Source organism: Ischnura elegans, chromosome 4, assembly GCF_921293095.1.
Source record: "Ischnura elegans chromosome 4, ioIscEleg1.1, whole genome shotgun sequence".
Lineage (NCBI taxonomy): Eukaryota > Metazoa > Arthropoda > Insecta > Odonata > Coenagrionidae > Ischnura > Ischnura elegans.
Genome location: NC_060249.1, coordinates 40,850,895 through 40,868,012, shown reverse-complemented (window position 1 = coordinate 40,868,012; position 17,118 = coordinate 40,850,895). Strand labels below are relative to the sequence as shown.

Below are 17,118 nucleotides of genomic sequence, written 5' to 3'. Positions count from 1 at the left end.
TATACTTCATTTCGCATTTCTGGATTGAGATACACATACAATAATAATTAATAATCCATATCACGCAGGTAAAGCCGTAAAAAATGTTAATACTGCATTATAAATCTGCCGATTCTATAGTTATTTTGCGGTACTGAATTACAATTAATGGAATAGAATTAACGCCGCATGAACGTTAAAGGAAATTTGGTATATAATACGTCCGCTATCCATGTAAGCTAATGAAATAAATCTGCTTAGAATCTAAGCAATATAACATTTTAGTTTAATAGCTTACATTCTCCATTTCTAATTTTTTTGATAAGGACAATTTCTCTAGAAAATCGACTAGCCTCCTCTTGCTATCGTCCTTTGCTCATGTTATATCAATCATTACGTTTGATGAAGATAATATTATATTTCCCTAATTACGAGCTTAATTAAACTTATGTAAGACATATACAGATCAAATTATAGTTTATTATTCTCAAATGATCATCATACTTATCTTTGAGATGGTGGAATTCATTTTCCGTCAGCAATATATTTTCCCGCCATCATTAGTTTTGTCTGCTAGCGCAGACGAACAACGGTGCAGGATGTGTTCCCATCTGTTTAGCGCAGATGACGTCACAGGTGCGATTGGAACACGCTCTGAGCTAAACAGTTTCAAACAGATCAGCGCAGATACGTGATTGGAAAGCACCCATAATCTTTGATCTTCCGGGAGTTCCGGAAGTCGTTCACGATTGAATCGTTCAAAGGGTTCAAAGCCACCCAAGTGAATCGAATGACTCATTCCTTGACATTCTTTGACCCCCGCGGTAAAAACATAGATATGATTTTGAACGTTGGCAGAAGATTCCGTTGGATGGACACTTAAAAGTTTGATGTACAATGGATGCAAATTTATCGAGTTAACGCGTTGATCCTTTTTTTTATCCTACATAAACACTAGAGGTGGGATTTTCGGTTCATTTCGGTGATTCGATTCATTCGGTTCTATTCATGTGAATGAATCGTTCTTTCATGTCGTTCATAAAAAATCACATGAACCAAATGAACACCGCGAATCAAATCATACCAAATCATACTCACTCACTATTGACATTTGACGCATAAGATCAGGGGCGCAGCTAGGAATTAAGGCTAGGGGGGGTTTCAGGCGCAACTAATACTGAGGGCTTGAGGTATTGCATACCCGCCAGGGTAAGCAGGAGGTGCGGAGGCCCTCCGCCAGAAAAAAATTAAGATAAACGGTTCAAAATAGTGATTTTTACGGCCATCTGAGGGATATTTTATTAATCCTCACACTTTTCTATAAGAAATATTAATCCATTTAAGTAAAATAGATTTAACTTAAAAATTTCTATGAGGTCTGAGGGGGGTTTTATCCCTCAAAACCCCCCCTCGCTGCGCCACTGCACGACATCGACCACTCCCGTCGAATGATAGTTTTTACTTTATTTTTTTACAGCTCCGAGGACTGCTTTCTTTATTTAGACATTTTATTTCAATTTTCTGAGATATTGGCTTGCTAGTAAACTCGAAATTAGAAAATAAGTTATCTAAATTTGGCCTAACGTAAAGGCGACACACATTTTGGATTGCTGCGCTTTCAAAATCGAATACTTACTTTGGGCCAAATAAACCGTAAGATGCATTAAACATTATTTTTATCACAGATTATCGCTTATTCACAAATATCAGAGTACAAGTCTTCTTTGTGCCAACTAGAAGATAATAAAATTAAAGTCCTCTATCGAAAATTGCGCGAAATTTCGTCTGATTTCGGATTTCGAGAAAAACAAACGAAAAAAAGAAAGAACGACGCCCGCTCGGAAAAATATTGTAAACTTCTAAGAAATGAAAGTACAGCCTATTTAGCAAAGTTGTCCTTATTCTACGGCTAGAACTCAAAATAGAAGGTAAGAAATATCGGCAATGTATGAAATTAATGGCAGTCATCAAAAGCTACAATTTTGTGTATGGGATGTGGTGTTGACAATTGTGGTGTTGTGTTATTGGTGAAAGTGACAGATGCCTCCACAAATGTTCTTCGATTTTCTTCATTTATTGCTATATTGGATAGATTTTAGTTCAGTGTTACTTTTGTAATGAAATTTTAATTCATTTATCTCGTACATTATACCCTCATGACTAGCTCTCGAAGGATTTTTGGTCTTAAATATAGATGTATAGTATAGTATAATTTTTTGTAACTTTCGATGTTGGATATGTGGACATTCCTGCAAAAAGCCATACTGGTAATAACTTGGTCGTCGCTAGTCCCGAGGTATTCCATTTTAGTTTCTTAGTGTCTGAAATTCGAAGTTAACGAAGCAGAGTATAATTCAAGGAATAGTTACGTTGAATACCCTTTACATATTTTGTTTAATGTTGTATAAATGTGTTATTGATGAATTTTACCGCTAATTTTCATGCTCATAGATGCCATTTAAGCTACGCCTTAACAAGAAAAGACAGTACAACGTTGTTTCAAAGTCATTGTTTGTCATCTGTGTGGAGCTATTGGATGGTACGTCGATTGAGTGTACACTTTCAGCAGAGAGTTCCGGACAAGAATGCTTACAAAATGTGTGTCAACGACTGGGCTTGCAACAAGTAAGTGTCTTCCAGTCAATGGTTGAACAAACGTTTCGTTAATGTCGAGAGCTTATAACGTTCTAAATGACTTATTAATTCATGTTTCTAATGGATGTCTCGGGAAATCTCTCTTATAGCCCGAATTTTTTGGTTTGCGATATGTTGCCCGTGGAAATGGTATCGTCTCAAGTTCTGGAGGCAGTAGGCTCGGACAGAACCAAAACCAGGCTCTTCGAAGCCGTGGAATTGGGGTCCAGGGTACCCTTTGTGCAAGTTCTGAGTCACAACCTATGCTTAGATGGGTAGAGATGGATCGGCCATTAAAGAGACAACTGGATAAGAAAGCTCGAGACCCCTGCCTCTACTTGAGAGTCATGTACTATGTCTCTGGGGTCTCTCTTCTACATGACGAAATGACTAGGTAAGATTTTTATGTAACAGGAGTATTGTTTTTTGGTAATTATTCTGCTATACCTTATAGAAAGCTAATTGTGGTTGAATTGACATTGGTGGTTGAAAGTGTCTATTATTACCTAAATACAAGCCTTTATTGTTATTATTTTAGCTTTTATATAATTATATTAGTCTACATAGACTAGTTAATACATTGCCAATAACTGAACTACCTTACTGCATGGACGAAAATATGTGTCCTTGAATGAAAACATTTATTAATTTGCAGCATCAGGCCTACTTTTTGAATTCCATAAATTCTCTGAGATTTATAATTACCTATTGTTACTTGTGATTCCCTTGATACTATATGGTATAGTTATCATGATGGTGAAGAATATCATGTATCATTTGTATATGAAAAAAGTCCGGATGATGACGTCACTGAAACTAAGTCAAGTCACGTTCGCCTGAGTCCGAGTGAACAGTCTAATCTTGTCTTGGCATGCAAAGCGTCAAAGTATGGTCTTTCATTTTGACTCTCAATGACAGTATATGGATACAAAGGTATTAATTCATATAAGGGTTGTTGATTTGTATTGATGGATGGTTATATCAAAGGCTGTTGTGAGATACAATACTTTTTTCATACTTCTCTAAGATTCATCGCTGTAATTAATCTGATGCAAAAATACCCAATTAGGCTTTAGTGGGCACCTACTTACCCCTATGAAAAAATTGTATAGACATGTTTCAAATATTTATACATTCTTATACATTGCCATGGCATTGTTTATGTTGAAGAAAGTAATTCAAAAGTAATTAAAAATTCAAATTATTGGTTTGCAAACCACTGGGCCATTTCAAAGCACAACAATGTTCTATCATTAAAATCTAATCACAAATATGCAATTTTTGGTGTTAATTTTTACTTTTCCTGTGAAAAATTTATCATCAACCAGTGATAGTTACTTGTAAAGCTGGCAAATGATTTGGTAAAACACTTGGGTATGGATTTCATTATTAAAACAATAACTAAACATCTTAGGATCATTTAAGATTTATTTTCAGCTAACATTGTCAAATAATTTGATTCTCAATGAATTTATAATTTTTCACGTTGTTAGATATGTTTTGGGTCCCTACTGAATAATTATACCTACTTAATTACTAATTATGTAATGATACCCCTACCAGAAACTAATTGCACAAAATCATGATTATTTTATGGTATTTATTCTAAATACATACATCTTGGAAGCATGTTATGACAATTAACTTGTAAAACATGAAAAAAATCAGAAGAACTAAGCGTATTAGTGTGGAATTTTTCCATTTTCAAAGAAACACTTGCAATTTTCCTCAATTATAAACTTTTATTCCCGACCTAGGTTTCGATGTTTCTTCATTATCTGTAAGGTACAAAATGTTGCATTATTAACTGATTTCTTCTGTATCAGTTAATTACACCAAAAGCAGAGTGCAGAAAAGGAACTTGAGCATCATTCTTTGTTACTTACCATATTTGCAAGAAACTAAGACAAGGTTTTAATAAAAAATGATCAATGTGGGAATGATATATCAGGATTCCACTGTATAACTTTTCTTTTGAAAGCGGCAGTGTAATGACTACTTTTCTCTGCCATTGTAGTACTCTGAAAGGCACGGGATCACAACTGAATTGATCTCTCTAATCAGAGGCAAATCATGTTGCCTTCTTACCATTGCTCTGAGAAAAATGCAACGACTTTGTAGCAGTTTATTCCTCGACGGCATTGAGGCTTAAACGTTAAAATTTCGGTAAATTGTAACCAATCACTCAAACATTTTGTGAGTTGATCAAGCTTTAACTTGAATGGAACCGAACCCATGCTAAAGCCGGCGATCTTGCGGTTATGGCAAAAGTGCATTCGGCGACTGATCGGCTCGCACCGAATCTTTGCCTGCTGCCTAAAAATGGAATTTTTTTTTAATTGAACGCAAAATTAAAAAAGCTAAATTACTGTTCAGCTAATTTTGGCATTGATTTTTCGTTGTATAGCTATCAGGTGGCAAACTCAGGTAGCCATAATTTTTTACGTAAATTATGCAACCCGATTGACATAGAGAATTTTGCATCAGATTGTAAGACGAACCCTCTTTTCTGCAGGAGTCAGGAGGAAAAAAAAAACTCTTCTTAGATTCGTGCAAATACGGTAACTATTGTGGGTAATAGAGGAGGAACATGAGATGGAACATTCTGAATAAGAAAGTGGACAGAATAGAAAGGAGGGCAAAAGAGGGGAAGATGATACTTGGAAAACAGGGTAAAGAGGTGGTGGGAGTCAGTAAGGGAGGAGGCACGGGAAATGCAGGTTTTTTTATTTATATGTTTTTTGGGTTCGCAAAATTTCTTACCGAAATGTTCAAACATCCATGTGGCAGTCTTATTTGTTGTGGAATTCAAGGGTGTTGTTTTGGGAGGCAGTCCATGAATGATGGTGCCAGCAGGGTGTCATCTTAGCAGGCAGGCAGCCAGTCAGATTAGCGGGTCACTCAACTGAAGGGTTCTTCAGAGGCTGGTCTTGGGGGGGGGGGGGGGCTTGGTTGTTGGGTTGGGTATGGGGTGTTGTCCATCTCTAATTATTCCAAAGCATCTAATTTCTTCCTTTAAGCATGGATATGGACCACCTTGGCCACCATTGATGTTGAGCTCTTTTGGGTGATGCACTTCCTGTGTTCATTGTACCTCGTGTTGAAGTCCCTTCCTTTCTGCCTTATGGATTGTGCCTGGCATTTGCAACATGTAATCTCATGAATACCACTTAGTTTATCTTATTCGAAGAGGTATTCATGTTTACACAGGAGGTGGGATTGTGTGGTAGGGGTGTAGAAGGAAACTCTCTATTTACCTTTAGGGATTTGATGAGCTGTTTTGTTGGAAAGATTTTTGATGAAGGGAATTTTGCACCATTTTTGAGGTTCACTTGTCTGTTGAGGAGTGATGGGGGTAGTGAGGTTCACAGTTTGCTGTAGTCTTTTTTTTTAGCAGAGAGGACCAGGGTATGAACTAAGATGATTAGCAATGAACTTTCGTTGTCACACAATGCCATTGTAAAACCTAATAAATAAATAATTCTTAAAAATATTCCTCTATCTTAACAATAGGAATGATAATTTTCAGTACTTTTAGTTATTGCATTAACTCTGGATTGTATTTTAAATTATTACATTCATCACTTTATTTACTTTACTAAAATTATTTTAGTAAAAAAATAGCAACATCAAAACATTTTTACTTACAGAATGCAATTTTTACTTGCTGTAAGGTTGCCAAAGCGCACTCACATGTGGGAATGAGTCTTGTGCATCCTCCGAAGGATCAATAAATTGTATGTAATTATTTCTCTCTGTTTATGTCTTGCATCATTTAGGTACCATTTTTTTCTTCAGTTAAAGATGGATGTAATCGAGGGAAGAATAAGTGTATCACCAAAGCAAGCTGTCATTTTAGCTAGCTACAGTATGCAGGGTAAGTCTGTTGATTTTATGTGTGTGGCAAGTTTAATGAAATGTATATTTTATGACATAAGCACTGTGATTGTGGATAAGTTTAACCAATTGTTTTTTCTTGTAGCTGAATTTGGCAATCATGATCCAGAACGGCACACAGCAGAATATTTGAAAGACTTTGTGCTCTTTCCTAAGGTTGGTTCTAAATGATCCTACCAATAAAATTTATTATATATTAAGGCCTGGTTACATGGTAAATTAACATGTGCGAATGTGGGTGCCGCATTAGAATAGGTTCTATTTTCCGTTCTGTGACGTGGGTTGGGGTTGGGTAGAGTTGGGGCTGTGGGGATTTGGTGTGGGGTTTGGGGCTGGGGTTTGGTTGGTTGGGGAGCAGGGGAAACAAAGAGGGGGAGGGGAGGTTATTTTGTGGGGAGGCTCGCTGCGATGATTGGCATACACAAAAGAACGAGAGCTTAATGCATAGATTTTGAATTCGACAGAATATTTATTGCAAAAAAGCAGGGCAAAATACTCATGAAACAGTTCAATATCTTTCTCTACTTTGAACATCAAACTGGCCAGTGATAATAACCAAAATGATTAAATCAACCAAACGATGACAACTTAATAAAATAGAAAACAAGAAGCTTCCCTTCCAATCAGTCTTTGGCATGGTTTCTCACCGAGACATGAACACTTAAAAATGAATTTACAAGAAAAGAATACATTAACATTGAACATAATTATTGATAGAAGGCACACACTGTTCTAAAATACTAAAACACCTGCAACATTTCAAAGAAAAAGGGGCGTGGGGGAAAGGGGATAATATTCTAAATAAAATAAACAAAATACTTCAATACTTCTTTTGATTCTTGGGGGGGATGCTGAAATTCTTCAAAATAAAATAAAACGCGAGGGCTACGGTTCTTCAACACAGGACGGGGATTTCTTCGATTCTTGGGGGGGGGGGGGGATATGGGATTTCTCCAAGATCACTAGTTTGGGGCTTTAAGTCAAGATTCTTCTTTACTTAGGGGACGTAACTTCGGGATTGTGGTTCTTCTTATCAGGTTTTCCTGCTCTCGTTCACAGCTGAGGGATGACCTCCTCGGATGGCTCCTTTCGGGATTGCTGTGCCATTTGCACACCCTGGGCTAAGAGAATACTCAGAGGGATGATGTGGGTTGACCTTCTTCTTATTGGCAATGGAAACTGTTCATTCTCTTTTTTCTTTTTTTCTGCCAGTCTACTCCTTTTCAGTCCAAACTCTTACGTCTCCAGGTCCTCTCTCTCTAGTCAGACCACTCATTGCATAAGAACCTCGACAAATCGGGAGAGCCTCCAGCAGCATGACGGCTAGGGTTTGTGTCTCCTGAGGTTATATACCTCAAAGAGGGTTGGTATTACGGGGAAGTGGAGGTGGGAGAAATCCAGAAGGGGCCTAACTCTTGAGGCTCATCGCCACGAGGGGGGGAATTTGAAGCACGTTTTATTTGTAAAAACTCTTCTCAGGATACCGCGCGGTATCCCGAGAAGAGTTTTTACATGTTGTTCGCCGGGAAAGTGTAAAATCTTACACGTTTTATTTATTTGGGGGAAGGGGGTGGAGAACAGGTGGTCTCCTTGGTCCCCTGGCACCGTCACTGCATGGTGGGTGGTTGGGGGGAAGAGTAAACTCTCTCTTCTCATCACGTACTCGGAGTCATGCAATGGAAAAACCCCTTAATCACCAGATGGGGGATTGTGGGGGGTGGGGGAAATGCATTATGCACTAGTCCATTCACACTGGACTACTCACACACACTGTCAAAAGCAGTACAAGACAAATAATGACACTCTCCTTCCCTCGAAGACACACATTTAAACCAAATTATGTAATCTGCCAAACAGCAACAGTTACAGTTCATATGTTCGCACAAGTTGGGTGGTTACTGGTGTAATTTATGTCCTACTTATTATTTTATTTTCTTATGTAGGAGCAGAGTCACATTCACCGTACAAGAACTTAATCAATCAACAACATGTGTATTTTATTACATCACTATAACTTGGATACCTATCAACATAATTACGTCACATGTCTTTTGTTATTGCACATATTAGAAATTGCACAATCAAACAGTTACATGGAGCATTTTTGTGTTCATTCACTTGTTCAATCATTTATACATTAACTTGTACATGTTAATGTATCGTGTAACCAGGCCTTAAAACTTAACTAGATATTGGAGTGATTGGGTAGAGGGAGTGGAAGGAAGGGAGGGGTCTTAGAAAGTAGTGGGTCGTGTAAAGACCAGGAGGATTGATAACTTGATGCAGTCATATGCATGATTGCCCTAAGGTTTTCAATTTTAGCGGTGAGGCAGAGGAAGGGAAGGAAGCAAGCAACCTAAATTGAAACATTCATCAAAATCGAAATTTTGGGAAAAGGAGTGGGTGGGGACTGAAAGAGAGGCAGATGGAAAGGATGGTGCAATGGTTGTGAACCTGGAGGCTGAGTGAAGTGGTGGTTAAACAGATGTAGATGCAGGGCAAGAAATGCACAAAAGGATGTAGATTTCATTGTTGTTGTTATTATTATTATTATTATTGTAGATGGGGGATGGAGTGAAATGAAGCAGAAAGCGTGAAATATTTTTGGAAGTGATTGGGATGTGAGGATCGCTCAGTTTTTGCAACATGATATTTGGCATGGGGTAGCTAAGTTTTGGTTTGGGTTGTGAACTTAGAGAGCGGTTTGGTGGATTTAGCATGACAGATGGCGTGCAAAGGGTAAGAAAAAAAAGACTGCTGTTCCACAGAATAAAATACATATATATTTGCGACCGGTTTCGATACGGGGTATCATCATCTGGCTTTTGTTTCATCATCTGTGCAGATGAGAGTTGTCCGATGACAGGCAGAATGGTCTAGGTCGGGGTAGGGGGCAAGGCTGCCAGGTAAGGAAGGGAAAAGCCTAAATCACCTGTGAACAAAAGGGTTCCGTGAAGAAAGAAGCCGGAAGGGACAACGAGCGTGAAGGACACCGAGGAAGAATCACTTGTTTTGGTGATTCGGAGAAAGGGCTTATTTTGGTAGATCAGGCTTATATCGGTGTTGCTCATGCATTTGGCAACATTGTATGACTAGGCGAGGGTGTGAGGTGCATTTGGGGGACAGCGATTGGCTGTAAACCATGCTGGCGCAGGGTTATCCACCCCTCCTAATGTGCTTTCATCGGACAACTCTTGCCGGCCGCACTGTATGCAGAATCGAGGAGTACAGTTATCCTGCATAATGCAACACTGCAATACACTTATGAGCTAACTCACGATTGTAACGAACTGATCTAGCTGGCCATGCGACACATCCGGAGCTGACAAAGTAGCTCCCCGCGGTGACGAAGAACGGGCGAAACGTTGAACAGTTCCTAAATTCACACCGGATTCAATGATAATTTGTTCAGATTGTGCCCACAGTGAGAGTTTTCCAATGCCACACCACATAGCATTGGCCAAATTGAAAGGCGCCAATTTCAAAATTTGAAAATTTTGAATACTTGTATCTTCGAAAATTCGTAAATAGAGTGTGCGTAGGAAAACTGTATGTCCAATTTGCGAGCGGTTATGAGTGGGTCACCATGACTCCACAGGAATGAAGCTTACTATAAGATGTTGCGTATAAACTGAATAAAGAACCATAATTGACACTCTTGGGCACAGTACATAAGAAGAACTGAAACGTGGGGCAATTATTTAAACTTAGAGTGGTGAATATCGACCTAAATGCCATTGCTTATCCGTGGAACTTCGTATAAAAATTCATTTTGTAACGGCCAGGACTGGGACTGAGTTTCGTAATTTCGTAAAAAGGAAAATTTCGTAATAACGTTTCTTTTACCTTCGCCTTTTCGTCAGGACCAACGATTTGCTTTGTAATAACGAGAACTTCGTATTAACGTTTTTCGTATTAATGAGAGTCTACTGTACATACAGGCATCCCCCGAGTTACGTAAGAGATGCGTTCCGGCAGACTATGCGTAAGTCGAAATTTACGTAAGTCGAACCTTTGCGTTGGCGCTTCAGAGATTGCTGTATAACAAGTTGTATCGTACAGGAATGAGCGCAACCACATACGCCACCACATCCATCGCTAGAACTGCAAATTTTCACGTTGATTGCTGACTTGGAATTTATAAGCGATTTTTCTACAGAAATTAATGAAATTTCCTTCGAGGAATGACAAAAATGGGTCACTTTGTTATTTTTAGCACGAAAAAACTATAACTATTCGATATTTTTTCTACCATAGGTTGTACGAGCGAATATCTACTTCTTCGCGCTCGCATTCGAAAATTAACGTAATCATTTGAAATACGGTTATCGCTTACGTAAGTACGGATTTACGTAAGTCGAGACATACGTAACTCGGGGGATGCCTGTATTTTATTTTGTGGAACAGCTAAGTCTTTTTTTTTCTTACCCTTTGTGCATCATGAAGGAGTTCCACCATGTTATGCTACCCACCATCTCATGACAAATGGCCTTTGGAAGACTGAGAATGGGCAATTAGTGAAGATATTTCCAGTAGTGAGGTTATTAGAATGAAGAGGGAAGAGGCTTTTTATAATTCTATTCAAAGATTGCACACCAGGAAGTAGGTGGTGGAAACCAAGCACGTAACCCAGGATCAAAACGGGGGGGGGGGGGGGGGGGGGGGAGAGACATGGTTGTTCAAGTAATAGGTAAGATTTAAGCTTGGAAAAGGTGAATGAAACCAACAATTTAAGGAAACTGCTACAGCTCTTTATTAGTTTTTAAAATTATTTGCTTGAAAAAATATTATTCTCCTTAAGGACATGTGCGATTTTTGCTCCTGGGGGGGGGGGGGGGGGCAGAGCTGCCCCCTCCTGCCCCTCGCTGGGTACGTCCATGGTGGAAACTGAGAAGTTTGTGGAATTTTAGTTAGGGTGAATTTTTGGTTTTTAGGATTTGTGAAGGGTGAATTTTCCTTTGCAGAAAGTTATTAGTATATCTTCAGGAAAGAAGATATTTCTGGGAAAAAGTCAAATACTATGCAAGTAAAAAGATAATTTGGGAAATTATACATTATTGACTTCTGAAAAAAATGAATTTGGGCCACTGATGTGAAGTAACAAAACCTAGCATAGGTACTCAGAAAAGGATTAAAATTTTAAACTGTTAAACACCTATGTGAAAAAATTAAGGATTCGAAATTAGCCTTTCTTTTTGTGAAGTCACTTAAAGTAAAGCATGCAAGCCAAGGAACCATATGCATGAATGAAAATGAAGCAAATTGAAGGATATGATTTTCTGTGTATAAAGAATGGTAGTTTCAGTTGCAGTGGAAGTTAATTTGCAGTAGTTAATACAAAAGTTATTTATTTACTCTTTCATGGTTGTGGTGTTCTAATTTTGTTGTTCATGGTGAAAGTTATCAATAATGTGTGGTTGTGTGATACATATTGGTCAGGAAGAAGTAGTAGTTTTTAATAAATCGTGATTTTAATTGCTCTCTGTGGTTCACACTCAAAATTTATCCTTACCCCTTACAAAATAATTTTAAATATAAATGTGAAGTACCGTCTTACTCTTGATTCCAGCACTTGACTGAATGTGGTGATGATGAACTCAATGCTGGTTGGGGAACAGCATTAGAGACCTTGACAGAGGCTGTTATTTGTCAGCATGCGCTTTTGGTGGGTCTTCCTCAGGGTACTGCAGAAGAGTATTACATACTTATTGCTCAGAGTCAGGATGGGTATGGCCAGGAAGCATTTTATGCCAAGGTAACTCTTCCTTCTGATACTTCAATTACGTATTCTTTGTCTCGATCCAAGGTAAATAACACAAAACCACACCCACTACATCCAATCTTCTCTTCTCAAGTTTACTGTGCACTTACAGTAGACCACTTCTTATACTCATTTTGATTAAAAATTCATCATATTATTGATCCAATATTTAATCAATAAGTTGGGATTGGATTGGTGAGGTAGCTAGAGTATTGATTTGCCACGACATTGCAGCTGGCTTCTTTAGGTCGATCAAGTGCAGAGAGATGGTTTTGACTAGAGATGGGTTGAATAGCATATATCTCGAACTCGAATATCAAATTCGAATATTAAATCATTGCTCAAATATTCGAATACCGCGAATACTAGAGTTGTGCAAAGCATATTAAACGTACGTTTCTTCTTCTATTTCCCTTGATGAATGTATTAATAAAAAGGTATCCAGTGGAGCCTCGATCTGTTGTTTTTCAAGGGGATGGAAAAAAAATGATGAATGCGGGAATGTTTGACTAGGTTGCCTATGCAGCAGGAAACTCAGGATTTTGGCGAGTAATTGTGATTTCCTTTAAAGGATTCAAACAGGAATTTAGCTGATTAATGGAATATTTTCATTCTTGGAAACAATTTTGGCATATAGTTGATTCAACTTACATCTCTCTCAAATATCCGAAGGGGACACACCACCTCACGAAAATATGATTTCATGCCGTCTCGGCATTCACACTGCTAGGATGGATTTCTGTCTGATGTATACATTCTCATCTACCAAACTCCATTTCAGCGGCACGCACATCTGATACTCGGATTCATCCAACTTCTTATTTTCAACTGGTAGCTCACTTCACCCCCACTCCTATTGTCAAGTGTTAGCGGACAATCCGAGGCGTTTTGCAAAATACACTCGTTTCTCCACCGGATTTTCTTCTTCTTCAATTATTTTCAGTCCATCTTTGGAAGTTCTCATGACATAAGCAGATGAATTCGAATTGCTATCAGGGAGAAACCAAATATCCTGAGAAAATATCCCTTCGTCTGTGACGATAGAGATTTATAGCACAACTCATAAAATGTAACTTGATATATGTTATCGGAAAAAAATACCGCATCAACTTCTGAGAAGCTCAGCTGCGAGGATATTGAGTTTTGCCAGAATGCTAAGTCTCTGTCGTATTTTGACATTTATTTCCTTGCGTAAAATGCTAAAATAAGATCAGAAATACATTGTGTTTGGACTTATTCTTTTTTAAATTATGCCCATATTACTAATATTTCAATCCAATAAAGGTGTAATATCAATTGCCGAAAGTCATTGTTGGACACCGTTTGGGCTAATAGATGACTCATGCATCAGTTGACCTCTAGAAATGGGGAACTTCGAAGCAGGTAGGCAGAAAAAGGTCAGTGGGGGAGAAAGAGGGAAGGGTGAAACACGATTCTATTATTCTCCTGTAACTTGATGTTTTCTTTTGAAGCTTTTGATTTATGTTCTTCATAATACGAACCCTGTGAGAGCTGGGGGCCTTTTGTTTGATTTCCGAGAAGAGGAAAGCGTTGGAGGAGGTGCCGAGGGCTGATGGATGGAGAGGGTAGTGGATTTTGGGAATTGTGCTACAATGTTACTATCCCACGGCCCTGAGGTTCTCCTGGTGGGGGAAACCGGGAATTTTCGGATTATTTCCCCCGATCATTTTCTGTTCCCACATCGAACTCTTTTCACCGCTCTAATCTGCGAATTTGATATAAATCGTCAACTTGCCTAGAACGGCGTTGCATGCACCAAACGACTAGAGTTTTCTATATATTTCTGAGTCAACTACCAACAACGTGCGTGCGACAGTGTATGATGCAAAATTCAAAGTATTCGAGGTATTCGACATTGTACCTTTAGCATAATTATTCGAGATCTCGAATATCGAATACTTTCCAGTATTCGAGGCATTCGAGTATTTGCGGATACTTTTCGCACATCTCTAGTTTTGACTGTTTTTATACACATCCCTCACAGTCGAGATAATGAAAAATCCAGGAAAATGTTCAACAGGGCATATGGGTACTAGCTATCCAGCTCGTGGAAAAGAGTCCTCAAACCATCTCAGGAGAAAAAGAAAAAGGAAAATGCCTGGGAAGACTAACCAATGATAAAGTCTTTGGCCTCCTATATGGACCAATAAGAAGATGCCGGACTTCAACAGATGTGTATAAAAGACGGTCAAAACCATCCCTCTGCCCTTCATTGGCATCAGCCAGCTACAATACCTGTGGAACTGTTGTCTATAAAGATGGACACATGTGATGGATATGTCTCTCCACCGAAGTAACCTTTCAGTAACCTTGTTTCCTCTCATTAGTGCAAGTGACCTAAGCTGTTGATTATTCCTACAAATAGCGTGCCATACTGGATGATGCTCCTTAACCATTATCCCTTTTCAGCCTTTCCTCGCTTACACTGTGTGAAGAGTTCTCGGGATCACCACTGGGTCAGGAACTGCATTACTACCGACATTTCAAAAAGTCAGGAGTAATGCAGCTCCTGACACAGTGGTGATCCCGAGAACTATTCACACTGCCAATTGGCCGGAAAGGCACCGAATATTTCTCCTCTATTCCTCCTCTGGTCCCACTCTTGGACAACAACCACGTTTAAATGTGCAGAAACAGCAAATATTTTCATGATACTTTTTGACTGAGCTGTAACGAACTTCATTAGGCAATAAGTATCAATTTATTATTTAAATTGTTCTTAACCAGAGTCAAATAATAAATCATTGGTTAATGTCAGTATGTGAAATTTCATAAACAGAAATTATAATCTATTAATTACGAGTTGTGGATTAGTAGTAATCCTATGTAGGAATAGCTTGAATTTATTATGTTGATTACTATGAATTCAATAATAATTTTGCTCTACCCCGTGTTTCAGTGAAACTAAGATGTTGTGACTGTTTTACAGGATGAAGCTGGTGATTTGGTTGTTATCGGAGTGACTTTAACAGGCATTGTAGTAGGCTATGACTCAAAATTTTATCGGTAAGTATTCCTAACTAGAAACAGGTGTCAATAGGGTGGTTTCCTATTATTTTTTCTAAACACAACTCATAAAATGTAACTTGATATATTTTATCGGAAAAAAATACCACATCAACTTCTGAGAAGCTCAGCTGTGAGAATATCGGGTTTTGCCAGAATGCTAAGTCTCCGTCGTATTTTGACATTTATTTCCTTGCGTAAAATGCTTATATAAGAACAGAAATACATTGTGTTTGGACTTATTCTTTTTTAAATTATGCCCACATAACTAATATTTCAATCCAATAAAGGTGTAATATCAATTGCCGAAAGTCATTGTTGGACACCTTTTGGGCTAATAGATGACTCATGCATCAGGTGACCTCCAGAAATGGGGAACTTGGTAGCAGGTAGGCAGAATAAGGTCAGTGGGGGAGACAGAGAGAATGGTGAAACACGATTCTATTATTCTCCTGTAACTTGATATTTTCTTTTGAAGCTTTTGATTTATGTTCTTTGTAATACGAACCCTGTGAGAGCTGGGGGCCTTTTGTTTGATTTCCGAGAAGAGGAAAGCATCAGAGGAGGGGCCGAGGGCTGATGGATGGAGGGGGTAGCGGATTTTGGGAATTGTGGTATGTAGTCACTATCCCACGTAACTGAGGTTCTCCTGGTGGGGGTTTTCGGATTTTTTCACCCGATCATTTTTGGTTCCCCACGTTGAACTCTTTTCACCGCTCTAATCTGTGAATTTGATGTAGTTCGTCAACTTGCCTAAAATGGCACTGCATGCACCAAACAACTATAGTTCTCTACATTTTTCCGAGTTAACTACCAATGACGTGTGTGCGACAGTGTATGGCGCGATATTCAAAGTATTTGAGGTATTCGAAATAGTACCTATAGCATAATTATTCGGGAACTCGAATATCAAATACTTTCCAGTATTTTAGGTATTTGAGTATTCGTGGATACTTTTCGCACATCTCTACATGAGAATAATAGAGACATGTTTCTCACCCGCTGACCTTTTTCAGCCTTCCCGCTTCAAAGTTCCTCATTTCCGAAGGTCAACTACTGCATTAATCATCTATTATTCAAAAGGTGTCCTACAATGACAGAAGTTCGTTATTATGATACCTCTGGTTTTTTGGCCACGTTAACTTCATAACAATGAGAGTCTACTGTATTGGACTTCAATATTAGCAATGAGCACACAATTAAAAGAAAAGAATGAGACCAAACACAATTTATTTCTGAAATTATTTAAGCATTTAAACCAAGGAAATAGTTGTAAAAATACGACTTAAATCTATCATTTTGGCAAGACTCAATATCCTCACCGCTGAGCTTCTTGGAAATTAATGCTACATTTTTTCCGAAAACATGATATCATGGTACAATTTACAAGTTATTCTATAAATCTCACTTCACATAGTCACTGTCGAAGGAATTTCTTCTCAAAATATTTCGTTTCTCCCTTACCAGCTATTCAAATTCATCTGCTTATCTGGTGCTATGATACTTAGAAATGAGTGGGTAAGTTCCTTCTCTGTAGGAAAAAAAATTTCGTGGCACACTCATATGGTCATTCTTCACCCTCTGCAGTGGGTTCTGCATATGCCTTATGCGATAGCGTCAGTTCTGAACTTCACCTCGTACGATTGTTTCCGTACTTTCCAATGTGGATATACTTCAAAAAAGCAAGTGTTGTTAAAGTCGGTTTATTCAAGTCATGTTTCATTTTATTAGTTTTATTTTATTCGTCTTAGTAAGATGAAGAAGCAAGTGAGAACTTAAAAAAATGGATTAAAAATGATTTAAGAAGAAGAAAAGAATCC

At 38.3% G+C, this 17,118-nt stretch overlaps 1 protein-coding gene across 2 annotated transcripts in view; it reads left to right on the top strand.

Annotated features, from left to right (window-relative positions):
- Window positions 1–1,436: 1,436 nt before the first annotated feature.
- LOC124157337 (tyrosine-protein phosphatase non-receptor type 14) overlaps window positions 1,437–17,118 on the top strand; it is a 67,019-nt gene continuing 51,337 nt past the window's right edge. For both annotated transcript variants that reach the window (XM_046531976.1, XM_046531975.1), the window contains exons 1-7: window positions 1,437–1,907; window positions 2,431–2,604; window positions 2,724–3,007; window positions 6,393–6,490; window positions 6,596–6,666; window positions 12,080–12,265; window positions 15,222–15,298. In XM_046531976.1, the coding sequence (XP_046387932.1) occupies window positions 2,431–2,604; window positions 2,724–3,007; window positions 6,393–6,490; window positions 6,596–6,666; window positions 12,080–12,265; window positions 15,222–15,298 (890 nt within the window). In that variant the 5' untranslated portion in view covers window positions 1,437–1,907. The remainder of the gene's footprint in view (window positions 1,908–2,430; window positions 2,605–2,723; window positions 3,008–6,392; window positions 6,491–6,595; window positions 6,667–12,079; window positions 12,266–15,221; window positions 15,299–17,118) is intronic.